General features: G+C 39.0%; 1 protein-coding gene across 2 annotated transcripts; it reads right to left on the minus strand.

The window, feature by feature from the left end:
• Positions 1 to 2,516: 2,516 nt before the first annotated feature.
• LOC124873287 (vasopressin V2 receptor-like) lies at positions 2,517 to 27,374 on the minus strand. Of its 2 annotated transcripts, XM_047373863.1 has the most exons (7): positions 27,075 to 27,374; positions 24,845 to 24,896; positions 13,759 to 14,135; positions 10,831 to 11,076; positions 10,459 to 10,605; positions 7,695 to 8,217; positions 2,517 to 4,741 (listed from the first exon to the last, which is right to left on the minus strand). In XM_047373863.1, exons 3-7 carry the CDS (start codon positions 14,131 to 14,133, stop codon positions 4,542 to 4,544), a joined length of 1,491 nt encoding a protein of 496 aa, XP_047229819.1. In that variant the 5' UTR covers positions 14,134 to 14,135; positions 24,845 to 24,896; positions 27,075 to 27,374; the 3' UTR covers positions 2,517 to 4,541. The 2 variants fall into 2 exon arrangements, with proteins under 2 accessions (XP_047229819.1, XP_047229897.1); XM_047373941.1 differs by lacking the exons at positions 24,845 to 24,896; positions 27,075 to 27,374 and having other exon boundaries at positions 13,759 to 16,387.
• Positions 27,375 to 27,614: the final 240 nt, after the last annotated feature.

The following is a 27,614-nucleotide window of genomic DNA, read 5'->3' on the forward strand; positions in this document are numbered from 1 at the left end:
TGCAGCATTTTCTGCCACACTTTTTCCTTCCCACAGACTTCCCACTGAGGTGCCTTGATACAGCACTCTGGGAACAGCCTATTCATTCAGAAATGTCTTTCTGTGTCTTACCCTCTTGCTTGAGGGTGTCAATAGTGGCCTTCTGGACAGCAGTCAGGTCGGCAGTCTTACCCATGGTTGGGGTTTTGAGTGATGAACCAGGCTGGGAGTTTTAAAGGCCTCAGGAATCTTTTGCAGGTGTTTAGAGTTAACTCGTTGATTCAGATGATTAGGTTCATAACTCGTTTAGAGACCCTTTTAATGATATGCTAATTTTGTGAGATAGGAATTTTGGGTTTTCATGAGCTGTATGCCAAAATCATCTGTATGAAGACAATAAAAGACCTGAAATATTTCAGTTAGTGTGCAATGAATCTAAAATATATGAATGTTAAATTTTCATCATGACATTATGGAAAATAATTAACTTCATCGCAATATGCTAATATTTTGAGAAGGACCTGTATATGAACTATGTTTAAAGCCAGGTTTGGGATCAGGAAATTAACCAATTTAAACAAGCTCTATTACTTCTGTAAATAATATCGGTCAAATATCCAGCCATAACCCTGTCGATGGCTCCAAAAGTGCTCATACTCATTTGAGAAAATCTGCAATAGATTCAAACCTCTGTACATTAAAGTTGTGAAATTAATATGACAGTCATACTGATAATAAAGCCTCTGACCAGAACTGTATTTGGTAAAAGAAAAACAGCTTATATTATAACATTTCATATAAAAAACATCTAGTTTCTCATGCAGTGGAGGGGCATAATACATTACACAGATACAAAACAGTGTAAAAACAGTACTAGAAATGCAGCAAAAGAGGTTTAAATATGCTCATATATATATATATATATATATATATATATATAGACGGTACAGACCAAAAGTTTGGACACACCTTCTCATTCAAAGAGTTTTCTTTATTTTCATGACTATGAATATTGTAGCTTCACACTGAAGGCATCAAAACTATAAATTAACACATGTGGAATTATATACTGAACAAAAAAGTGTGAAACAACTGAAAATATGTCTTATATTCTAGGTTCTTCAAAGTAGCCACCTTTTGCTTTGATTACTGCTCCTCACACTCTTGGCATTCTGTTGATGAGCTTCAAGAGGTAGTCACCTGAAATGGTTTTCCAACAGTCTTGAAGGAGTTCCCAGAGATGTTTAGCACTTGTTGGCCCTTTTGCCTTCACTCTGCGGTCCAGCTCACCCCAAACCATCTCGATTGGGTTCAGGTCCGGTGACTGTGGAGGCCAGGTCATCTGGCGCAGCACCCCATCACTCTCCTTCTTGGTCAAATAGCCCTTACACAGCCTGGAGGTGTGTTTGGGGTCATTGTCCTGTTGAAAAATAAATGATGGTCCAACTAAACACAAACCGGATGGAATAGCACGCCGCTGCAAGACGCTGTGGTAGCCATGCTGGTTCAGTATGCCTTCAATTTTGAATAAATCCCTAACAGTGTCACCAGCAAAGCACCCCCACACCATCACACCTCCTCCTCCATGCTTCACGGTGGGAACCAGGCATGTAGAGTCCATCCGTTCACCTCTTCTGCGCCGCACAAAGACACGGTGGTTGGAACCAAAGATCTCAAACTTGGACTCATCAGACCAAAGCACAGATTTCCACTGGTCTAATGTCCATTCCTTGTGTTCTTTAGCCCAAACAAGTCTCTTCTGCTTGTTGCCTGTCCTCAGCAGTGGTTTCCTAGCAGCTATTTTACGATGAAGGCCTGATTCACACAGTCTCCTCTTAACAGTTGTTCTAGAGATGTGTCTGCTGCTAGAACTCTGTGTGGCATTGACCTGTTCTCTAATCTGAGCTGCTGTTAACCTGCGATTTCTGAGACTGGTGACTCGGATGAACTTATCGTCCGCAGCAGAGGTGACTCTTGGTCTTCCTTTCCTGGGTCGGTCTTCATGTGAGCCAGTTTCTTTGTAGCGCTTGATGGTTTTTGCGACTGCACTTGGGGACACTTTCAAAGTTTTCCCAATTGTTCGGACTGACTGACCTTCATTTCTTAAAGTCATGATGGCCACTCGTTTTTTTTACTTAGCTGCTTTTTTCTTGCCATAATACAAATTCTAACAGTCTGTTCAGTAGGACTATCAGCTGTGTACTGTATCCACCTCCTGCACAACACAACTGATGGTCCCAACCCCATTTATAAGGCTTGAAATCCCACTTATTAAACTTGACAGGGCACACCTGTGAAGTGAAAACCATTTCAGGTGACTACCTCTTGAAGCTCATCAACAGAATGCCAAGAGTGTGTGGAGCAGTAATCAAAGCAAAAGGTGGCTACTTTGAAGAACCTAGAATATAAGACATATTTTCAGTTGTTTCACACTTTTTTGTTCAGTATATAAATCCACATGTGTTAATTCATAGTTTTGATGCCTTCAGTGTGAAGCTACAATATTCATAGTCATGAAAATAAAGAAAACTCTTTGAGTGAGAAGGTGTGTCCAAACCTTTGGTCTGTACTGTATACATGTATATATATATATATATATATATATATGTGTAGTGACCTTCCTGCAATAATGGCCTAAGTCATTCTTGGTCAAATTTTTTTTTTTTTTTACCTAAATCATCTCCTCATGATGCTGGCCACCTCTTGTAAAATTGTCTAAATCCTCATTTGAGGAGGTCATGCAACTTCATGCCTGATGTCAAGAGTGTGATGGTTTTACAGGCATTTAAAATGGCAACCGCGTCAGGAAAAAATCAAATTTACTCAGACACTGAAGCCATTTCCATAATTCAGGGCTCATCCCCTATTGGTAAGTGATAAAGGCATTAAATGTTGCATAGATATCTAGTATTTTAATTCTGTCTTTCATTCAGCATTTTTGTCCACAAAGTAGCTATGAAGCTAGCATTTAGCAACAAACAAGAGCTCCAGAACTTGTGGCTGTAACAAGTCACCGTTTTTTGTCAACTCTTTTCTTTCTTTTTAAAGAGTACCTCATCAACTGTTTTTCTTTTAATTTTCCACATTATGTGATCTAATTGAGAAAGATATGTAGCTTAATAAAAAGGACCATAAGAAATGGTTGTGTCAACACTCATTTGTTGTTACTATCTTTTTGGGTGAAAAAGTTTTTTTTGTTTCCTAAAAAACTTGAAAAAATAACTTAGGCCATTATTTTAGGAAAGTGACAATATTCTTCTGGAAAACAAATAAAAAAGTAAAATATATAAATGGCTCATGGTGTGATATAACAAGTCTTATGATCCCTGCTCTGATGGTAGCTCTGTCTAAGAATAACACAGCTGACATCATTTGAAGATTAAAACGTTCACGGAGGCCCCTCTGAAAACATCTACAACTCATTCCAGGCACTTGATTTGGACTTGGATTCATTTCACTCTTTATGTGGACTTTCTTCCCTCCATAGCAGAACGGTTTAGTTTCAAGTCTGTTGAAGCGTGTTACTGTTAAGACCTGCTTAGATAAAACTTTGGTTTGACATCTATCCGTTTCCCCCAAAACACCATTACAGGCAATGATTTACATTCAGCTTTTAAATAAAAGGTAGTTTTTGTTGTGCCATACGTGTTCAATAAATAGACTTTACATTGGCTGTACTGCACGTGGAATGTAACTTCTTTAATATAGTGTTTGTGTTTCATTCTTCCCAAGTCTGCATTGGAAAGTCTTGTCTGTTTGCTCAAAATACAGCCACATCATTGCGTCCCAGTCGCTCTTGGAAAATCTGTTTGTCCATTTCTGCTTTTCTCTTTCCCCCTCGTGGTTGATAGTTTTTATGTGTGTTACTCTGCAGCTTCTTACAGGGCTCTGTTTTTACTCCAATGCTCCAGCCTCAGGAGTGAATATGTGTTCACCTTCTGAAGAAATCCTTCAGAGTGAACTGAGTGTAAGTTTGATTTTTCATTTACATAAAAAAACATTTGTTCACCTTGGTTTAGGACCCCACTCATAGCCGTGGCAATCTGTCATATTGTGGTTTGGGTTCCTCTGGATTCACAGCTCTGTCTGCTTCTTTGTGCATTAGGCATGCCACGAGGATATCAGTGCAGGAATCCATCCTTTGCATTCCTGGTGTTCTCTGCTGTGTTGGATTCAGCCAGTGTTTTCTTTTTATTTTCTTCACCTGAATCACTCCAAGCTATCCAAGCCAATAGCTGCTGAAGTGAACATCTCTGTACTTTCCAGGTCATTTTGCATTGCAGATGCACTGAGAAACTGTACTGCGCGTGGTGTTGACATCGTCAATTACATCTTTCCGGTGAGTAGGGAGGGGGCAGAGAAGACAGGTGAGTACAGATGGATGTCCTGCTGAGGGTACAGCTGTCCTTTGTCAAAGCAAACATCTGGTAGAGGTCAGGCTGTTCTCAAGCTGAGATGCTGCAGATGGTGATCCCAGCAGCGGAAGCATTGGTCCTTGCAGCATGGTGTTGTATATTTTCAAGCATGCCTAAGTGTGTACATTTCCATCTAAGCGGTGTCTGTCAGTACAGGTTGTCCTTAGTGGTGGAGGTGTGTGTGGCCGTAGAGTCGTCAGGGAGTGAGCCCCGTCGGCCGAGTCGTGACCGACACTGCAGCAGGTTTTGAAGCTCTCTGGACACGCTGCTGGAAAAAGCTGTGTAGATCCACGGGTTGGTGCACGAGTTCAGGCTTGCCAGCAGCATCAGGATGGTGAAGGCCACTCCTGCAGAGAACATACATACAGGAAAAGAGAGCATGGATGTATTGTAGTATTAGAACACCTCTCCTCATTTTGTCATATTGCAACTAGAAACTTCAATGTATTTCATAATGTTTTGCTCGTTCTTTGAAAAGCAGCTCAAGCTCAGTCAGACTGGATGGACAACATCAGTTTGCAAGTCTTGCCACTGATTGTCAGTTAGAATTTGGTCTGGACTTTGACTAGGTCATTCATAGACTTTAATCTACACCATTTAATTTTAGTTCTAACTCTGTGTTTAGGGTTTCTTTCAGTTTTCTCTCACGGATTACTGTGTACTTTCCTCCATCCATCTTGATATTAAACTCTGACCTGTTTTCCTGTATTTGCTGAGAAAGGCATCACCACAGCATGATTCTATCACCCCCATGTTTTACCATGGTGACGTTGTTTTCACATAGCATTGTGCATGTAGGCTCAAAGTTTCAGTTCTGGCCTCCTTCTTCCACATGTTTGCCGCATAACGTATATAGCTTGTAATAAATTTGAACAAAACTTTTATTGACTTTCTTCCAAAATGGCTTTCCTCCTGCCACTCTTTACAAATGTCAGATTAGTGGAGTGCACAGCTAATTGTTGTCTTGTCGCACCCACCTGAGCTGTGGACCTCCACGGATCCTCCAGATTTACCAAATGCCTCTTAGCTACTTCTTGCCCTGGTTTTCAGTTTAGGTGAGCGGTCAGTTGTTTGTGAGTCTGCAGTTATCCCTGATCTGTCTGATGTCTTCCTTGGTCTTCATGATGTTCTTTGCTTACTAATTTTGTCTAACAAACCTCTGAGGTCTTCACAGATCAGCTGGATTTATGCTGAGAATAGATTACTCAAAGGTGGAATCTATTTACTAATTAGATGTCTTCTGAAAGCAATTAGTTCCACTGGATTTCATTTAGGCATATCAGAGTAAAAGGGGCTTAATTTTTTCCACCTCACAATCCTGCTACTTTGTGTTTATCTATTCCATATAATCCCAATAAAAGTCTGTAAATAATATTTTGATTATATACATGGCAAACTGAAAAATTTCTAGCAGTATGAATACTTTTTGAGCAGTACAGTACAAAGTGAGGGGTCGATGGTTTACAGTTTATATTTCATTGTTTTTCCTCCAGAAACATACACAACTATTAAGAACAGTTTGGATTAAATATAAAACATGTGTGGTTGTTATTTTTTTGTTTATTTCCATCATGATTATAAATATTCCAGAGGAAAAAAACTGTATGTTCCTCCTTCTTATTATTTTGATTTGCATCTATTAATAAGTTGTTTATATAATGACTAGAATAGTTTATTTTGCTTTGGTCACTCAGGAACAGCAAAAATGGTGAAACGGCTATTTTGAATGCAGAGCTGATAACAATCATCTGCGTGTCTCTGTGTGTGTTTGTGGAGCTGCATGCCAGGAAGGACTCATTCATATTTAAACTTTGCTTATGCATGTGCATGTATGTGTGCGTACAAGCTTACGTGGCTCATCCTGTGTGTCCACCTGTGTGTTTTTGACAACGTGTGCAAGATGCTGGCACGGATCATTGGGAATGAAATGTGAACACCTGGCTGTGGTGCAAAATTAGCCAGGATATAAACAAGTTATTTACTGTTATTCACCCACTCGTCCCATACTATGTCACAGCTATTGGTGGGACCAGCCTTCATTGGTTACACCATCTCTAGATGCCAGTAAATCAATCAACAAACTGTGCTTGTGCCTAAAATCTACAGAGACGTGTGATGTGTGAACCAGGGGGTTCTGGTTGCAGGTCAAAGAAAACATTGTTTTTCATTCCCTTTTACATCATCTGAGCTGAAGCCTGTTCTTGGAAAAAGAAATGGTCCTTGGAATAATGAGGGATCCTTTCTCAATAGGACGGACAGCAGCAGCGATGGGAGGTTGCTGCTGGTTAACATAATCACTTGGTTTTGGCTTTTCTGGTGTGACAAAATGGATTGCCCATTTAAAGCAATTAAAAGGATTAACATGGCTGAGGAGAACTAATCCATCTGGGACAAAACAACATCAAGCCTTCGCTTTAACTCCCTGGAAACAGATGTTTGTTTTTCATTTTGCTTTTTTGTGTCTGAATCAAATACTACTGTGACTTGAATAAGTTTTCCTACATCATCGTTCAAGACTTGACACAGATTCTCAATTAAATGTAGTTCTGGACTTTGACTAGGCCATTCTATGCTTTGATATAAAACAAATGCATTGTAGCTCTGGTTGTATGTTTAGTTGTAAGTTCTGTTGGAAGGTGATCCTGTGCACTGTTTTTAGCTCTTTCCATCAACTCTAATCAGCATCCCACAGCATGATTCTGCCTATACCATGTTTCATCAGTGGGTTGGTTTGTCCACAGTAGTAAGCAGTCATTTTTTTCTGCCACACAAAGTGTTTAGCTATAGGCCAAAAAGTTCAGTTTTGGTCATCTTCAACATGTTTGTTGTGTCCCCTACATTGGACTTCTTATGGCTCTCCTATTGTCACTTGACTAATAGTTGTTCTGTCCACAGACTATTCCACCTGAGCTCCATAGCTTTGCAGCTCTAGTTACCATGGATTTCTTGTTTTTTTTACTTTGGATAAGGCTCTGCTTGACAGTCTCTTACTTTGGGGGAGACACAATGTGTTTGCAGTTATTGTTGAGCTTACTGGTGTGTACCTTGGTTTTCATAAATCTTTTTGTTCTCTAATGTTCTCCAAAAAACCTCTGGGGTCTTCACAGAACATCAGGATTTTTTTAGAGATTAAATTACACTACATAATTATGCTCTACCTGGTGTTGGTCTATCAAATAAAATGCCCCAAAAATAGCATTGAAGTTTGTGGTTCTAATGTGTCAAAGGGTGGAAAATCTCAAGAGGTAGGAGTACTTTTGCAAGGGGGGACTGGACCTTCACATGATGTTCATCACTGACCTTGGTCTGGAGGGTCCGGATCCCAGGCCGCCCACAGCTGGACAATGAAGAACGGCGACCAACAGATGGTGTAGACCAGCACTATGACCAGGGTCATCCTCACTGTCTTGGACATGGCTTTAGTGATACTGGGAGGTGGAGTAACCTGATGTGGGGGCGGGGCATAGTCCATTGAGCAGCGGGGAGAGTTGACACAGGGCTCCCGGAAATCTGAGCCATTCAGTATTTGCTCCTGCGACAGTGATGTTGCTGCTGTCTGATGTTCATTGCAGCAGCTACTATACTGAATAACAGACGGCATGTAGTCATAATGTTCTCCCACTTCGCAGTCATGGACAGTTTTGTCCTTTAGTAGCTGTCCTCCTCCTCTCCCATGTGCCTGTCTCCCCCTGTCCCTCACCCGCTCATCCTCCTTCCTGAGGTCGTGAAAGCGAAACAGGATTTCACTCCTCTTGAGCTCAGCCATCATTATCCTCTCTGACTTTAAGTAGATGTTGTTGTGAATCTCGCGGAAGATTCTTATCTGAAAGACAATATTTATAGCAGCAGTTTAATGCAAGGAAACCAGATGGGTTTTACAACTGCCACGTGCCAGAAGCAGAGAAAGAATTTGAATGCTGAAAGGATATCAAAGAGAGACTATGTTGGCATTAATCGTCTACAATAAAACTATCTTCGAATCTTTTTTGAGAAATTACTTAACAGGATAATACTTTTATTGCCTTGGAGAAAGGTGTCCATGAAATTTTATTGCAGTGAAATGTTTTATGGACCTCCTTTTAACCACTCTACCTCTTGTTTCTGCTCCATTTTCATTTAAAAAGAAAATCAAAAAAGCTTTAAGAGAGATTTTATGACCTGTCAGATTAACTTTGTTCAGTGTTTTTGCAGGTTTTGATTCTATATTCCTGATTACAGTGGCCTTTAAAAGTGGGCACATTCCTGGGATGTAAAAATGAGACCATGATGACTCATTCCCAATCTTTTTCCACCTTTAATATGAATAATTGTTAATAATAGCTGATCTGAAACAAGAATATCTGTGAGAGGAAGACTGTAAAAATCTAAATGTTGCAATAAACTGGTTGTATAAATGTGGACACCTTTAAACAAAAACTTTGCTGAAGCATATTTTGATGCAGTCATAGAATTGAGTCTCTCTGAGTTCACAACTTCTACCAATTATATTAAATCAGATTAACCAGAGACAAATCTAAGCTGTCCCAATTGGATTAAAATTTTTTTATACATTTATATATTTTAGCTATGACAATAGTTCCCACTTCGAGGAGAGGCCACACAGGATCAAAAGGATCTCATTGTATAACCAGTCAGGTACCAGTCAGGAGAAGAGCACAAACGTTCCACAACATTATTTATATGCTATGACACAATGAAGACCAGCCAGCAATAATTGGAGGAGATGAATGAAAACAGTGACATTACAAAAACTGGACATTTCTCTAAAAGTATTGAAAGAAGCTTGGAGACAACACAGAACACCTCCAAAAAAAACCTTTCCAACAGTGAAACATGGTGGTGGCAGCATCATGCTCTAAGATTATTTTTGATCAGATGGAACTGGGGATTTTATTAATATATATAAAATTTTGGGGGGTGGCGGTGTCGTGGGGTTAAGGTGCGCGGCCCATGTTCCGAGGTATCAGTCCTCGACGCAGCCGTCGCGGATTCGACTCCCGGTCCCGGCGTCCTTTGCAGCATGTCTTTCCCCCCTCTCCACCCCTTTCCTGTCGGCTTACTGTCTGAATGCCAATAGTGCCGCAAACAAAGCACAAAAAAAAATGTATAAAATTCTGAATGGTTCTAATTGCCATTCAGTTCTGCTCCAAACCTTCAGGTGTCTGCTTGAGGTTGAGGATGAAGAGGCATTTTAGTTTTCAGCACCACAGTGAGTTGAAACACATATTAAAGAGCAACAAAAAAATGTTTTTATGAGAGGAAAATTGAAGTTTTGAAATAGCCAAGGCAGAATCAAGGACTAAATTCAAGAGAAAATATGTGGAGTCACCTAAAGAGGGCTGTGGATGACAGATGTTCTCATAGTCTGACAGATTTGCAGAACATTGCAAGGCAGAGTGGGCAAATATTGTGAAGTCAAGATGTGGGATGTTGGTAAAGAAGGCTGAATGCTAAGTCAAAGGCGGTTCAGTAAATATTACTTTTAGGGGTTATTGCACTTATTTTATTTCCTTCTAAGAAATTTGTTCTTAGTTGAATTATAGAGAATAAACATCGTATTTTATGTATGAAGTCTGGTAATATTTTATCATTGCCTCCTTTTTAAATTAAATACACTAGCATTTTAACGGGGGAATGTACCCTTTTGAGAGCCTCTGAATTTAAAAATATTCTTGATTTGAAGGCGATATTGAGAAATGGGTCACTGATTGTAAGTTTGGCTGAGATCGCATATGTTCCACCTCCTGGCAGGTTGGTCTCAGAGTGGGCTGTTGCCTCAGCCACGGACCTCCAAGCGCTGTTTTAATTAGGGAGAAATGGCCAGACTCTTGAAATATCTTTCCCCAAATAGAGCAGGACCAGTGGGAGGCAGTCCAGAATGCCTGTCTGCCACATAACACCAACTGCAGCATCCCGTGGGTGATTGGACAATGGCTGCCAAGTGTACCTCGCATTTCATTCATGCCACATGCATCATTATCTGATGAGGTTGCCCTGAACATGTAATCCTGTTATCAATATTCAGTGCACATTGCAGGGAAGCAGCAGGTGCAACCAGTGTTACCTGACAGATGGTAATGATGAGGGCTGGCATCAGGAACACGGCCACGGTCATCCAGGTGACGTAGGCCTTCAGCCCCCATGGCTCAGTGAAGTGACCCCAGCACTCGAACTCTCCCGGAGCTACTTCCGAGCGGGAGAAGATGAACACCTGACAGAACAAGAACCTGTGGTCAGCACTCCCACAGACATGACACAAGGTAATTTTCAGTCACCTGAGCTGTAGTGACCTCATATAGCTAAAAATAAACCAACACCTTGAGCTGCTCTTTAAAAACCAGGGTGTGGACGCCTGAATACGGATTATTTTTCTATTTCAACATGTGTGTGAGTGTGTTTTGTGTATAAAAGATTTTGTTTGCTTATCCCTACCTACCTGTGGTATGCTGAGAACCAGAGCCAGGCCCCACGCCACCATCACAGGGGTGTTCCAGTGGGACATAGACCCAACGCGGTAGGCCTGCAGTGGGCAGCAGATGGCATGGTGCCGGTCGACTGTCATGGCAACTATCATGTAGGAGGAAGCAAACATCCCCACAATCTGCAAGTACTTGACAGATCGGCAGAGCAAGTCGGGCCCCTGAAACCTCTCTGTTATGTCCCATATCAGCTGGGGCAGAACCTGGAAACAAACATTTAAAAAACCATAATGGGTGGACATTAGTTACAACTTGGTTTGAAGCATTGTTTTTGTGCTGGGGTGCAGAAATATATAAACAAAAAATTTAAGGTCAACTCAGGTGATACTGGGTGTTATCGCTGTTGCAAGACTTATCCTTCTGTGCCACAGGCTCCTATTCTTATCCAGACGCACATCAGTAAATCACAATGTTGCAGTGGATTACACACCTCCCTGCTGCCTTTAACACCAAAAGTCTATTTATATGCACCTGAAAACTGTCCAAACAAATGACCTTAAACTCCAGTGTGAAGCTTCAGGGTCAACTTTTGACTAGACTTTTAAAAACTAAACTATATTGAACTACATTAAAAAGAAATCAACAAAACTGTGCCATTTTAACTGTTTAACTGTCAGATAATTCATTTTAGTTTTGCATCCAAAAAAGTCATTGTACATTATTCCAATTGTTGTGTCAGTCCAACACAAAGTTGTATTGTATCGTAGTTGTGAAGTAGAAGAAAAAGTTTCTAACAGGTTTTCTTCCAGGATTGCTGTGTATTTAGCGCCATCCACTTCCCCATCAACCACAGCATGATGCCGCCACTCCCATGTTTCACCGAACACAGCATTTATTTATGCATTGGGGGATATGCAATTTAGTTTTCCTCCACACATAGTGCTTTGCATATAGGCCAAAAGGTAATTTTTTGGTCTCATCTGACCAGAGCACCTTCTTTTCTTCTATGCACTAATTAGGTGACATATGAAGGCAGTTGGTTGCACTGGATTTTAATTTGGGTAACTGTGTAATGGGGGCTGACTACATATGCATGTAACCCTTTTAAGAAATTTTATTTTATAAAACAAATAAATAAATAAGTTGATTTAAAATTGAAAACCATTCATTGCCTTCTACCAAACAGTTATATACTACTTAGTGTCTGTCAGATAAAATCTCAATGGTGTTCATTGCTGTTTGTGGGTGTCACATGACAAAATGTAAAAAATCATTAGGTGTAAATACTTTTGCAAAGCGCTACACCTGCTCTTAATACATTTTATTGACAACAACCATTATCATAGCATACCTATAAAAATCGTAATCATTACATCGAGGTTCTTATCAGCATGCGGCTAAAGCTACAAAGATCAGAACAGTATTTGAACTGGCTTGCTAAGTGTCTTCTGCATGCACCATTACCACTGCGAATTGATGTGATGGGGTAGATTGGTTCAATTTGGCTTATCCAAAACAAAACCTGTTATTAAAACAGACCTTCCACCAGAGAAGCCTCATTCTGGCACGCAAAATAGCTGGCATCCTTGCTCTGATTATTTTTGGTACACATCAAGAACATCTGCTCTGAGTGAGCAGTCTGCAAAATGTGTTCCTCATAATGATGAAAACATCAACAAATAAGCACAACCAGTCAACAACTCATTTTTGTTTAGTTTTAAGGTAAAAGAAGAAACAAAACAAAACACAGCCATGATGAAATATTTTTGCCAGGATCTCAGATGTTAACTTGGCAAATAAAGTTAGTTCATGGCGAAAGACACTAAGAATTACAGAATAGGTCCAGTATTTTATGCAAACACACGCAGCGCTAATAGGATCTGGATGGAGTCACTAAAATAACATATTCCTTGTTCTTCACATAAAATTAGTCCTCAGAAGCTCAAAACAAACCAGTTGTAATTTGAGAAAACAGCCATGTGAGCTGATAACCATAAACCTGGAAACCACGCAGTAGGCTCCAACCTTTGACCTTTGTTCCTATGCAACACTGAAGATGATGAGGATAGATCAGAGATGAACAAGTGTGCACATCAACCATTAATAAACTAAAGATTCAAACATTGGTTTATACATTTAACAAGATTATAGTGATAAACATTTTATTTATTTATTTTGTGTGTGTGTGTATATACTGACTTACATACTTACTTAGTAGCCTAATTAATTACCCCGATTGTCAGTTAGCCCCTTTCTTTTATGTCTAGTTAATTACTTACCTACTTATTTATTTACTTTATCGTCTGTTCACTAACTTACTTACTTGCTTAATTTGTACAAAACTACTTATGTTCTTAATTATTTACTTGCCTACTTATATACAACCCTAATTACTTTCTTTTGTACATATGTACCTACCAAGTCATTTGCTAATTATTTACCTGATGACTCACTTACACACTTTCTTTCTTACTTAATTTTTTTCCCGCATATTTACCCAAATATTTACTTAATGTCCTTCTTAGTTAATTACTTATGTGCTAATTTATTTAACTACCAACCTGATTTATTTTTTATGTTCAATGACCTGGCTACGTTTTTATTTTCTTCCTTACTTACGACTATTCTAATTACTTTCTTAACTTCATTGTTATTACCAAATTAATCATTTACCTAATTACTCAAATATTTTCTTACTTTATTACTCTCTTATGTATTTACCTAATGACTTCCCTAATTAAATACTAATGTAATTAAATAACTTTTATTTTTTGTGAGTTTCTTTGTACTAATTTACTTATTCACTTACTCATCTACCTGATTATTTACCTTACTAATCTACTTCCTTGCTTATCTAATTAATAACTTATTTACTTCACTGATTTGCTAACAGGAAACAATTTGTCACATTTCTATGTGCTGACAATGGCTAAACCTGAACTGACCTGAAAGAGCGCCACCACCAGGTCAGCCACACACAGGTTGACCATGAACAGGTGCATCGGTGCATTGTGCTTCCTCCTCCTCAAAAGCACCCACAATACGAAGCCGTTGCCCAGCGTGGTGAGAGCCAGCACCACCCCCAGAACGGCGATCTCAGCCCGGGCCAGGCCTTGGTCCCTGGTCTTGGGATGAGGCAGGGTGTCAGGTGTGGTGTTGGAGCCGTTCTCTGGGAAGATCCCAAAGAGGGACCCTCCACTGCGAGAAATGTTGAACGAGTTCAATTCAGTAACAAACAAGGAGTAGTTGTTTCTTCCTGCAGCGTCCGGAGAGGAGAGACCTAACCCATTCCACTCTGTTTCCACACTGATCCTTTCCATTCCTGAGAAAACAAGCAAAGTGTTAATGTGTTTATTGCTTATCAAAACTATTTCCGGCAGAACATGACAAGCAGAAGATAAACTTGGGCATGCTCAGAAGCCTCTGAAGGCTCAGTCTTATCATGACACAAGTATCATGTTAGATCACATTATTAAATTACCCAAATGAAAACTAGTTGTGTTTGCCGAGTCCTTTGGGTGCTTTTTTGTGATTTCCATTTTATACAGCTGAGAATCACAAAACGCTTGGACCTTTATAAACAATGAAGACTGACCACAGATACTTTTTTTGTCTTTGTTGTTGGAGCATAAGAAACATTTTCACATTATGCTCCACAAATAGATTTTCCTGACAGGCTTTATGAAGTTTTTAATGGAACCAAAACTTCATAAAACTGTCTCAGATTGTTTAACATCTCCTCAGCTTCTCTGCTTTTCCATCTTTCAAAACCTTCATTTTTTTTTCTGACGCAAGTCTTAACTTTATTTACTTTTTAAAGTTTCTCAAGGTTTAATTGACTGCTTTGCCCTTTATCCCACCAGTCTGCATTCATTCACCTCTGCACTCAATCGTTCTCATCCCATGGTTACCCCCTCCTTTGACATTCCTGTTTTCCTTGTTTTTGTTCCCCTCTCTGAAGCTTTCTCTCATACATACATTCTTTTTCCCCCCATCATGTCACACTCGCTCTTGATCGCAATAAACTTTTAGTTTATTTTTCTTTGCTTCAAAATAAATGCCAAAAAGAATGTAAAGCTGAGAGGGGTAAGATGATAATTTGAGAAACAGAGTCATGGGTAGCTTGGGGTGGGGGTTCAAACTTGGTCAAATAAACTGCATGCAGACTGAAGGATGTGAGGACAAATGAAGGGACTGGAGCGAAGAGACATAAAGCCCAAAAAATGTATTTGTTACGGAATATTTTTAAGTGGGGAACATGGAGGTTGTGGATGTGGCTATACTTGAAGCCATAGTGGTCACAAGATCTAAAAATCTTGTCACTTAAATATTTCAACTTGTTTCAAAAATGAAAATAAGACAAAGATAAACGGAGTGCATTTTATAACATGTCATTTTAAACACGATTTCTTTTCTTTTATTATTGAGGAGGAAACAAAGCCATTCAAATCAAATTGGCCCTATGTTAAAAAGAATTAGCCCACTAAAAATAATACCTATTTGTGCCATTATGATGACCACAGCTGATAATGAGTCCAAATCTCTGTGGAGGAATTTTTGCCTTCTGCAATGTTGTGTTATTTCTATGCCAGATATAATTGACTCTCACCTTCCAAAACTTTACACCATTGTCTGGTCAGTCCACAGATGTCTTGTTGCATGTGCATTTGTGTTTTTTTGGTCTGCAGTGAATGGTTGCCATTCTAGCCCTGTCTCTTTCTTATTGTTAAGTCATAAACACTGATGTTAAATGAGGCAACTGAAGTCCACAGTGCTTTAGATGTTGTCCAGAAGTTCCTTCGTGACCTCTTGGATTAGCTGTTGATGCAGCTTGGAGTAATTTCGGTCAGTTGGGCACTCCTGGGAAGGTTTACCACTATTCCATGTTTTCTCCATATGTGAATAATTGCCTCTCTCTGTGGTTTGATGAAGTCCCAAAGCTTTAGAAATGCTTGTCACCCTTTCAAGACAGATATGACTTTTGGTTTTGTTAAAAGACAGGTTCAATTTAAGAGATTTTTTTGAATATATAGATCTAGCAATAATCAGGACTGGGTGTGACTGGGAAAATTGAATAATAAATTGACATTGAAATAACAAGGACAATCATATTTTTGCATAATGATTTGGAAAGATTTTTCCTCTTTACATATGAAATTATCATTTGAAACTTCCTTTTTAACTTGGATCATCTGAGTCAGACATTATATCTGAGACATTAATGTGTGACAAAACAAGAGATAAAAGAAGACATCTTTAAGGGGGCAAATACTTTTCACAGCACTGTACACCTTGCAGTCTTTTAATTACAAACATGTACTCTAGTGCCCTTGACTTGTCATAAACTTAAACTGGACTTGGAAACAGATAGATTTGCTTTTCACCAGTGTTCTGAACTTCTGCATTTCATTTTTATATGTACTCCTATCTATTAGTAGGGTATTGGGCCTAGTTACTTTGTTTTTCCTTGACCTTTTCATTCCAAACTGTTTGACTTTTCTTTAATCTTTTAAAGCATATCTCTGGGCCCTTTGTTGATTAACAGTTGAAACATTTTGTTGAAATTTCATGAGAACAATTATTAGGACTCTTAAGAGACACCCTGGGGCAGGTTTACCAGTAAAATGGACATGACGACGGTTACACTGGAGCTTTCTATCAGGTCTATGTCCCTTAAATTGTCACCAGGTGTGATCGGACTGGCTTCATTCCAAGCTAACGACTTCTGTGTCTTTCATGAATGGATGCCACCCCTAAATATAACATTGAACCAACCGGTGATAATATTGAGCAATCAAATGTGACTAATACTCCATTATGAGGTTACTGTCACTGAGACACTGAGGCCTAATGACCAATTTGCAAGTAATTGCCCCCTCAGAGACAGCTGTGTAAAATAATAGAGCTTATAATGCCCCCAGTCTTATGTAATGACTCTGGCATTCGGATTTTCCAAGATGTATGCATGATAGAGCAGGCCATCTGGTTCTCTGTGCCCAAAAGGACGTTGGAGAGGTGGAAGGAGGGAGAAATACACCTCTGGTTTTTATGATCCCTCGTTTTTTTATTTATATAAAACATTAAGTTCTTCTCTAAATAGTATTTAAATAAAGAGCTTTAAAATGTCTTCTTAATATATTTTCATTATTTTCCTCTTCACACAGCAAGGTCTTCTACCCCACCAGGGGATCCTCTGACCTTGTGTTGGTCGGACTCATATCCTTCTCTGTAATTACAGCATAATTCATGAGCTCATTTATAAGAGCTGCAGTGCTCCTTCTGAACCGATAAATAATCTTATTAAATATGACTATGGCGTCACAATCCTGCCAAATAGAGGAGCGTATTAAGCAATCACAACAGCGCATCTTTTAATTGAGAGAGCACTTAGTAATTTCTCATGTGAAATCCTGTTTTTTAGTAACATACGTAAATAGGGTACATGGAGGTCACAAACGAGAGTAAAGACCATTTAAGTAGTATCAAATTAACTCCATTAAGTTTAATAAAATCAATGTATTAATTACATGCAAAAGAGAAAAGATGTCTGACAATGTGTGCATCATGTCCTTATTCACTTTAAGCTCCCACTGTTCTAAATTTAAGGACAATGTGTTTTTATCTAATTGCTTCAGCTTCATTTGCTTTGCTTGTGCATCACAGAGATCTGCACAGACTGAATTCTAATCACTCAGTGAGCTACCTCATAAGCAAGATAGCTGTGCACAGCTGAAAACTTCTGCAGCTCGCATTTCCCATATTCAAAGAGGAAACTCGCCTCTGCATGGTGAAAGAACATCACGTCTGCAGAACCATACCGGATGTTGTTTAATGTATTCCAAACACATTGTCTCAATCCCCGTTTGTCCGACTGGCTTAATATAAAGCTCAAATTATCCTACCCTGGATGGACTGTAAACACTGCTTTTAGTAGTTAGTCCACTACATTGCTTCCAATCTTTACTATAAAGCTTTCAGTCTGATTAATGATAGAGCTGGACACCCCACACAGCCTGAACCCTCCCTCCACCTTCCTCCCCACAGGCTAGCTAGTGTGCAACCATCCATTTTCTTCTGTCTTACGCTGCCTTCCAGCATGGGGGGCCCAAGCACACAAAGCCTCAGGCAGACAGAAACAGATTGTTAAAAGTGCATAAAAACATTACAAGCATCTGCTCCTCACATCATTTCATTATTTTCTCCCACATGTTTTGGTCATTCTCTAAAATTACATCATTTTCTGGCTATGCCAAGATAAAAAAAAGCCTGAAAATTCAGGACCAAATGTCCTAAATACACAGATTTTAGGTGAACATGGTTGTCAAAGTGTTGTGATATGAAGATACATAGAGCACAAGCTACAACTGTTGGCACCCTTTGTTAAGATGTGTACAAATCCCTTGAGATAAACGGCAGTTAAAAAAGACTTAGTAGCCCTAAGATGCCGGTGAGCTTTGTTGATGTTTTTAATCTTCCTAACCACCATTTTCACTGTCTGTGGTGATCCTCTTCCAGCCTTGTTTGTCACAGTTCAAATTAGTATTTCTCTGACTGAAAATATCTGCAGATTAAAATAATTCCTTGTAGCCATTTACGTACAGCTGTCTTGCTTGAACAGCATGCGTTATTGTCTTTACCGTTCTGAAGAGGGGCTAAGAGGAATGGGCATTTGTGCTAGGTCATAAATACCCCAGGCAAATAAAAAGTAATACATTACTAATTTTAACAGTCTTGAGCCAGGGGCTAGGGACCTTTACAATCCAAAGAGCCGACCATGCCTGCCATTTAAAATTTGTGAACAGCAGGAAAAACCAATATAACCCTAAGAGAAAACACAACTTATTCAAATGTAAAGATATCTTATATTATTTTGTTTGTTTAATGTTGAAGATTACGGAAACACAATTCTATGCTTATATTCAGGTTTTGAAGCAAACAAGAAAATGCTTTATTATATAGATGGAAAATTAGGAAAAAGGATTAAAATAATAATTATTATTATTCTTATTATTGTTGTTGTTGTTATTATTGATAATTGTGATGAGGATTTTCTTTATAATTAAATTATAAAATTCTTCAGTTCTATTTAATCATTGGAATTGTTAGAGGTGTCAATAAATGTGGCACATGTGATTTTGTAAAAAATAAAAGATTTTTATTTTTTTATTACTCTCGAAACTAGACTGGGTTGTATAAAAAGTTCTTGACTGAAAATTGGGACAAAGTATCACAACTGGGAAAGGTTAAAACTACAACTGTTGACATGTTTGTTTCAAGAACTTTGTAGAAGTTTAAAAATAACAGACTGTAATAAGTTTCACACATGTTACTAAACTTAATAAAAAATTATCCAAACGTCAAGAGAAATAAAAGTAGAGATTTTTTTAAGCTAGCACCACACCTCTCAACTGGTGATGTGGGGCAAAATAAGAGGTAAAATGTTTTATATCACTACAAACAAAAACTATCAAAAGTCAAACAAAAGCACATTCAGTGACAAAAATTGATGAGGTGTTAAAATGGCTTTTCAGCTATTGAACTCTGTTCCAAACTGAAAACATAATACAACAGTAGACGGGAGGTCTCGAATTGTTGAGAAGCTGAAATTAAGAATATTAAAAAATGTGTTTTCCTCTCAGAACAGCATTAATAAACCTGTCAAACGGCTACAAAGCTACAAAGGTTTTTTGACGTAAGGCTTGCATATATGTCTTATGTCAGAAAACAACAAGATTTGTCATAAATACAGTTTTTTAAAAATTGAATATAGTTAAAAAGTTGGGCAAATTTTGTTAGTGTTTGTAGAGAGACTTTAAAACATCTTGAAACAAGATTGTACATATGTCTGTCTGTCTGTATGGTAGGAAAATAAAAGGTTTTAGACTATTAAAGAACAATCTCTTAAACCCAGATTTACTTTATAAAACAGAGGCTTAGTGAGATATGCGGTAATGTTTATAGGGTATTTATATTAAAGACCTTCATCCATATAATTTTTAGTCCCTTTAGCTAAGAGTTTTTTGTGCCAGTTGCCAACAAGCAGGTTTTCACACATTAGGTGCTGTAATCCAAACATAATTAAAAATCAATCACTTTCCCCTGCTGCCTTGCTCGTCTTGATTGTGCTTGTCAGTCCCTTGATTAGTTTCCGTTGACAAGGTCTGAGTCGGTCTGATTGATGGGAACCTCTCAGCCCTTATTAGTAGCCCAGCGTGAACCACAACAACACGCTGCAAATTTCCTTGTCTAAACTCCTCTTCTTCCTCCTCTCTGGTTTTCTTCTCACCTCGTATTTTCATCAACTCACTTCTTCCCCAGACAATCCAGCGTCTTCATCTCTCTTCACAGCTCAAAATGCCTCTGATACACCTAATAGTTATTGGAAGATAAATGGCTTCTCATTTATAGAGTTTGGCAGCAGGAAAAAGCACGATTGACACAAAAAGCATCCAAAATGTTTGATATAACCATATCACTGGGAGTATCATATGCAGCTCTCCTTTATATAGCTCGGCACTTTACACACGGATTGAAAGATTTTTACTGAATAAAGGCTTGGATGAGTCATGTGGTGCCACCAGTTTGGACGGCTGACATTTCATCTGCATGATAAAGTAGCTGTGACCACAGTTTCATCTTTGAACCCACATATATCATCAGATCCTCGCCATCCCACTCACATTCAGTGTAAATTCGCCTTCTGAATGATCCTCAATGACATCTTGCTTGTGCTTTTAAGCTTGTAGGAGATACATTCCATGAATCAGTCTGGAAATGGTTACAAAGCCATTTATAAGGTTTGGGACTCCAGTAAACTACAGTCAGATCCATCATTCATACATGGAGAAAACATGGAACAATGGTGAACCAGTCTACCAAAATTACTCCAAGAACGCATTGACGGCTCATCCAGGAGGTCACAAAAGAACCAAGAAAAATATCTAAGCTCTGTATGACATCCGTGTTCATAATTAAATAATAAGAGACAAAAATCTGCCAAAATGAACATATTGATGATCCCCAAAACTTTAGGAAACTATCCTGTGGACTAATTATACAATAGTGAAACATTTTCAAAGGTAACATCAGGAGGATAACTACCACAGTATTTCAGACATATACACCATACCTTGAGTAAAACCTAGTGGTGATAGTATGATGGTCTGGAGCTCATTTGCTTCTTCAGGACCTGGAAGACTTGTCATTATAAATGGAACCAAGAATTCTGCTCTGTAGCTGAAAATCATGAAGAACGTCAGTTTGTCACCTATACTTCAAGCTCACTTGGTTTATAGAGCGGTTATCCAAATCACACCAGCAACTCCACTTCTAAATGGCTAAAGAAAAGCAAAATTAAAGTTTTGGGTTGACCTTGTCAATGTCCAGATTATGAATCAAATTAAATGCTGTAGCGTGACCTTAATATTTTTCCCTTAATTATTGAAAGCATCATTTGAAAACTCCTTCTGGTGTTTACTCAGATTATACTTCTTTAATAATAGCATTACTTTGATGATCTGAAATGTTTGAGTGTGACAAAAAGACTAACAGCCCTGTAGCTCCACCAGACCGAACCATCAAGCGGATAATCGATTAAACTGGATTTGGGGAAGCATTATGTTTCTAATGTGAGATTATGTGTTTTCTGTACTTCTCATGTTTCCTCTGTTAGTAGAAAACATTGACACAAATGTTAACAGATTTTATCAGTTTAAAACTTCCTTTCCTAAACATTCTTCCTGCATGTTTATCCACAACAATTAGCACTAGCAGTAACCATTTTTGTATGTTGACAAATAGCATATTAGTATATTTTACTTCCTTTACAACCCTCATAGATGTAGCACTAGCTTAAAGTGACTTTTTGGGGCTAAAAGATCTGTTGTTGTGATAAAGCTATCTGTAGACAGCCACATTGCTAGAGCTCAGATAAAACCCCTCAAATAAAATACTGGCTGATAATGTGTAGGAAAGTGACTTTCAGCTGCTTTCATTCACTGCTGATAAACAACTACTGCAAACAGTTGTTTAGAGAAAAGGAAGTCCCAATGGCTGTGCACATCACAGGCACTACAGGTCCTTCTCAAAAAATTAGCATATTGTGATAAAGTTCATTATTTTCCATAATGTCATGATGAAAATTTAACATTCATATATTTTAGATTCATTGCACACTAACTGAAATATTTCACGTCTTTTATTGTCTTAATACGGATGATTTTGGCATACAACTCATGAAAACCCAAAATTCCTATCTCACAAAATTAGCATATCATTAAAAGGGTCTCTAAACGAGCTATGAACCTAATCATCTGAATCAACGAGTTAACTCTAAACACCTGCAAAAGATTCCTGAGGCCTTTAAAACTCCCAGCCTGGTTCATCACTCAAAACCCCAATCATGGGTAAGACTGCCGACCTGACTGCTGTCCAGAAGGCCACTATTGACACCCTCAAGCAAGAGGGTAAGACACAGAAAGAAATTTCTGAACGAATAGGCTGTTCCCAGAGTGCTGTATCAAGGCACCTCAGTGGGAAGTCTGTGGGAAGGAAAACGTGTGGCAGAAAACGCTGCACAACGAGAAGAGGTGACAGGACCCTGAGGAAGATTGTGGAGAAGGGCCGATTCCAGACCTTGGGGGACCTGCGGAAGCAGTGGACTGAGTCTGGAGTAGAAACATCCAGAGCCACCGTGCACAGGCGTGTGCAGGAAATCGGCTACAGGTGCCGCATTCCCCAGGTCAAGCCACTTTTGAACCAGAAACAGCGGCAGAAGCGCCTGACCTGGGCTACAGAGAAGCAGCACTGGACTGTTGCTCAGTGGTCCAAAGTACTTTTTTCGGATGAAAGCAAATTCTGCATGTCATTCGGAAATCAAGGTGCCAGAGTCTGGAGGAAGACTGGGGAGAAGGAAATGCCAAAATGCCAGAAGTCCAGTGTCAAGTACCCACAGTCAGTGATGGTCTGGGGTGCCGTGTCAGCTGCTGGTGTTGGTCCACTGTGTTTTATCAAGGGCAGGGTCAATGCAGCTAGCGATCAGGAGATTTTGGAGCACTTCATGCTTCCATCTGCTGAAAAGCTTTATGGAGATGAAGATTTCATTTTTCAGCACGACCTGGCACCTGCTCACAGTGCCAAAACCACTGGTAAATGGTTTACTGACCATGGTATCACTGTGCTCAATTGGCGTGCCAACTCTCCTGACCTGAACCCCGTAGAGAATCTGTGGGATATTGTGAAGAGAACGTTGAGAGACTCAAGACCCAACACTCTGGATGAGCTAAAGGCTGCTATCGAAGCATCCTGGGCCTCCATAAGACCTCAGCAGTGCCACAGGCTGATTGCCTCCATGCCACGCCGCATTGAAGCAGTCATTTCTGCCAAAGGATTCCCGACCAAGTATTGAGTGCATAACTGTACATGATTATTTGAAGGTTGACGTTTTTTGTATTAAAAACACTTTTCTTTTATTGGTCGGATGAAATATGCTAATTTTGTGAGATAGGAATTTTGGGTTTTCATGAGCTGTATGCCAAAATCATCCGTATTAAGACAATAAAAGACCTGAAATATTTCAGTTAGTGTGCAATGAATCTAAAATATATGAATGTTAAATTTTCATCATGACATTATGGAAAATAATGAACTTTATCACAATATGCTAATCTTTTGAGAAGGACCTGTATGCTGCTCAGAACCACAGTAGATATTACATTTACCTGAATGCAACCAGAGTCTTAGGTTTTCGCATTCACCACTGTGTTGAAAAACAGGAAGACCGGGCTTACCGCAGAGTGATTTTAAATCCCTGTGTAGGGTGCCAGACTGTTAGGTCTCCAATCTATTGCTTTCGACAACATTTCTCCTGACTTTCTCTTCTTCAGTGGATTAATCACCATGTCAATCTTAACACTATGCTGAAGACTGTGTTATCGCTACTTACGTTTTGGGTGGCCACTGAGTTATGCACTGATGCCAGAATTTGGTTCTCCAAATGTTACAGTATCACTCTTTTGGTAAGTGTGAGCTGTGCCCAAGGCTGTCTTATGCTTCCTTTCATGCTTTTTGTTACATATATCTCTCCACTTTCTCCACATGAAAATGAATATGACTATAATGAGCTACAAGTCCAAACACAATTGCAAAAGAAAAGTTGTAAAAATGGTGATATATGCCTTTTAATTTTTAATGATGTGGGACCAATTCTCATTGGGCACATTTATTAGGGTCAATGCCAAACCTCATCTCAAATGGGCTCAGTTGAGTCTTGCATTTGGAATATAGGCAGCAAGTGTGTTTTCATCCTCCAGCCAATGGGGAGGTCAGATGCAGAAGAGGGTTCAAGTCCTCTTATCATTACTGATAATGTCTGTTCATGAGATCATGGGCTGTTTTTCTTGTTATGTATCATTAACTAGTGCACCAACATCAAACCTGCTCCTTACACAAAGCTGGACGTCACGCAGCTGATGTAAAATTCAGAGCATCGCCCCTGCAGACTAAGAAGAAAGCTGTAGTGTTATCACTTCAACTAAAATAAGCCTAGAGGTTGGCAGCTGATATCGTCAGACCTGCACCACATGATGGAATGATTCCCTTTTAGAAACCAGACCAAGCTAACTTTAACAATAACGGTGTTGATTGCGATTATTCCTGGTGGGGTCCACAATCAAGCAGCTGATTTTGTACACATTATTAGAAAAATTGCTCTTTTACAGGAAAAATCAGCTTCCTGTTTTTGGTTACTGTGGTTTCTTGATTCAACTGACAAGCCAGATAAATTTACTTTACAGTTTAATTTAGACCATTCAGACACTTTTCTGACAGAAAGATGCATGTTTTCACTGTGACAATCATGTGATTATCACTTTACAAATCTCTCTCTGATGTCATTTCATTTTCCCCTAGAAACACAGACAGGAAACTCACATTTTCCAAGAAATACTCATAAACCCATAAACCACACACATACACACATGAGTAGGAAAAGAAGAGCAACTGCAAACTAAGCAACATGCGTTGGTCACCTACCTCACTGTATGTGCATTGTAGGTTGTCTCACATGTGTCCTGTTTCTCTCACTCTTTGTTTGGGTAAGAGACAAAGCATTAGGAGGCGTCATCATTACAATCCATTAATATTACATGCAACAGTGGCTCACATGAACGACCTGGCAGGACCCCCCCCGCCCACCCACCCACCACTGCTCGTGCTTGTCTGTAATCCATGTCTGTAATCCATGGAAAACCTTAGACAAACACATTCTGAGGGAGGAGGAACTGGCACAGTATACTTCCAATAGAGGTCAGTCAGCTGTACATGAGGAATTGTTTGAGAGCTCTGTGTTGAATTTCTTGAAATTAAACATTAATGTCTGACCAAAACATGCCGTTTCATACTCCTTCGCTTAAATCTGGAAACTTGTTATAGCTGTTTTTTAAAATGTTTACTTTGATGTTCCAGCACCAGGTGGAAATGTGCAATCGAAGAATATACATCGATGTAAAAATGAATTTATATAATTTAACAAACATCTTTGTGGATATATTTTAAGGCAGCACCTCAGACACACTGTTTTCCTATGTGACATCATGGAAAAATCAAAAGAAATCAGCCAAGATATCAGGAAGAAAACAGTGGACCTCCACATGTCTGGTTCATCCGTAGGGACAGTTTCCAGATGCCTGACGGTGCCACATTCATCTGTTGAAATTATTACACACAAGTATAAACAGTCACACTTTTGTAAAAGCAAAAGACAATGTGAAGATGCTTGTGGAAACCTGTTAGGGAGGGTCATTATCCTAAATGAAATGAAACCTGTCCTCAGGGAAGAAGAAGACACTGTTCCAAAAGCAACACAAAAATAACAATTAAAGGTTGCAAATGCCTTTAGGGACAAACACCTTAATCTTTGTAGACATGTCCTGTGGTCTGATGAAAATAAAATCAGATGAAAAGTGTTTGACCATAACGACCATTACATCTTAAGGAAGAGAACGCCATTCCAATTGTAAAGTAAGGGGGCATATTGTGGGCATTGTTTTGTGTTTGGCTGCAGAAAGGACTGATGCAATTCACAAAATAGATGGCATCATGAAAAAATAACAATACATGGAAATGTTAAATCAAGATATCAGCCGGAATGTTAAAGATTGAGCACAAAAGGGCCTTCTGAATCTACAATGACCCTAAACATACTATCAGAGTGGGTATAAAGTGGCTCAAAGACAACGGAGTCAATGTTTTTGAGTAGCCATTGTAAAGCCCTGATTTCAGCCCGAAACAATGTTTTTGGGCAGAGCATGAAAGGTGTGTGTGAGCAAGGCAGCCAACACATCTATCTAAGTTCAGTCAGGAAGGAATGGGCCAAAATTACAGGAAATGGATGTGAAAAGTTTGCAGTAGGATGCCTTAAACACTTGACCCAAGTCACACAGCTTCAAAGGCAATTCTACCAAATTCCAAGGAAATGTATGTAAACTTCTGAATTTAAGGAAATTCTCCACACATTATTCTGGCATTTAGCAAACAGAAAGAAATGTGGTCATCCTAATTGACTCAAAACAGGAAACATTTTGTCTGATTTAATGTCAGATTCTTTTTTTGTTATACGATGTATGTAAATATTAGTTGTGTTAACAAATGCTGGTAAAATTATATAAATGTAATTATATGTTAATACATCATATTTAACAAGAGCAACAAATGATCAACAGAAAATCCTGACTTACTGATAAACTAAAAACTAATCTGCTGTATAAGCTCAATATACATAATATTTAATAACACATTTTATTCTGTTTTATTTCATTCCTAAAATTATTTCTGATGTAATATTTTAAGAGCAAAAGACTTGATATTCAAACAAGGCAATGTTGAGATTAATGAGGACACTGATGATGAGAGCACGACTTTGGTTTAATATACTGCAGAAACATAAAAGCTGATTTATACTAACAATGCGCACAAACATAGAATGGTACAACGTTTTCATTCAAACATAAACACAAACAGGGCTGACCTAGATTGGTCAATGAGCAAATTGTAATACATTTTTTTAACATGTTTCAGGACACTGACCTGGTAAATATTTTAGTCACTAAATCAAATCAACCATATTTACAGAAGATGAAAAACACTAAAGATATATAAAAAATATATTTTTTTGCCTGGGTGATAGTATAAAAATACCAAAATGACTCAATACAAATCAGTGTTCAAATAAATCACCTCTGACAAAGTAAAGATTTCTACTTACTAATGTTGTATTTTTGTTCCCAGGTTAAAACCTTCAGTTCTTCAGGGTTCTCAAACACTCCTCAGCGTTCCATCAGCTGACTCAATGAATCTGTCAGGGCTGAAAAAAGCCTGGCAACTTTTTCCTGGCCGGTGTTTCAAAGGCAGAGTGTGTGCAGGTCCTCTTATGCTGTCCTTTCTGGGCTGTAAGTCACAACTGTTTATTAGAGTGGTCCATTCAAAGCCCATGTGCGTCAGTTTCTCTTGATCCTCGATGTGGTTTTGCCCAGTGTGCCGTGCCTCCAACACCACCAGCACAACTGAAATTCAGCTTCGTGCCACCCCCCACCCCAACCCCCGACTTCCCACCTCCTGTTCTTAGCATTCTCCTCCTCCCAGGTCAACAAGCCTGTCCTCTGTGGAGGGTGGAGCCTGCTGTCAGCAGCAGAGGGAGGATGTTACACATACCTATGAAGACAGAGTGTTTGCGTGTAAGAGAGAGACAAAAGCACACAGGAACAACTCTGTTCACACGTGTGTCTGTATGTGTCTGCAATGTGAA

The sequence above is a fragment of the Girardinichthys multiradiatus genome, chromosome 1 (genome assembly GCF_021462225.1).
Source record: "Girardinichthys multiradiatus isolate DD_20200921_A chromosome 1, DD_fGirMul_XY1, whole genome shotgun sequence".
Lineage (NCBI taxonomy): Eukaryota > Metazoa > Chordata > Actinopteri > Cyprinodontiformes > Goodeidae > Girardinichthys > Girardinichthys multiradiatus.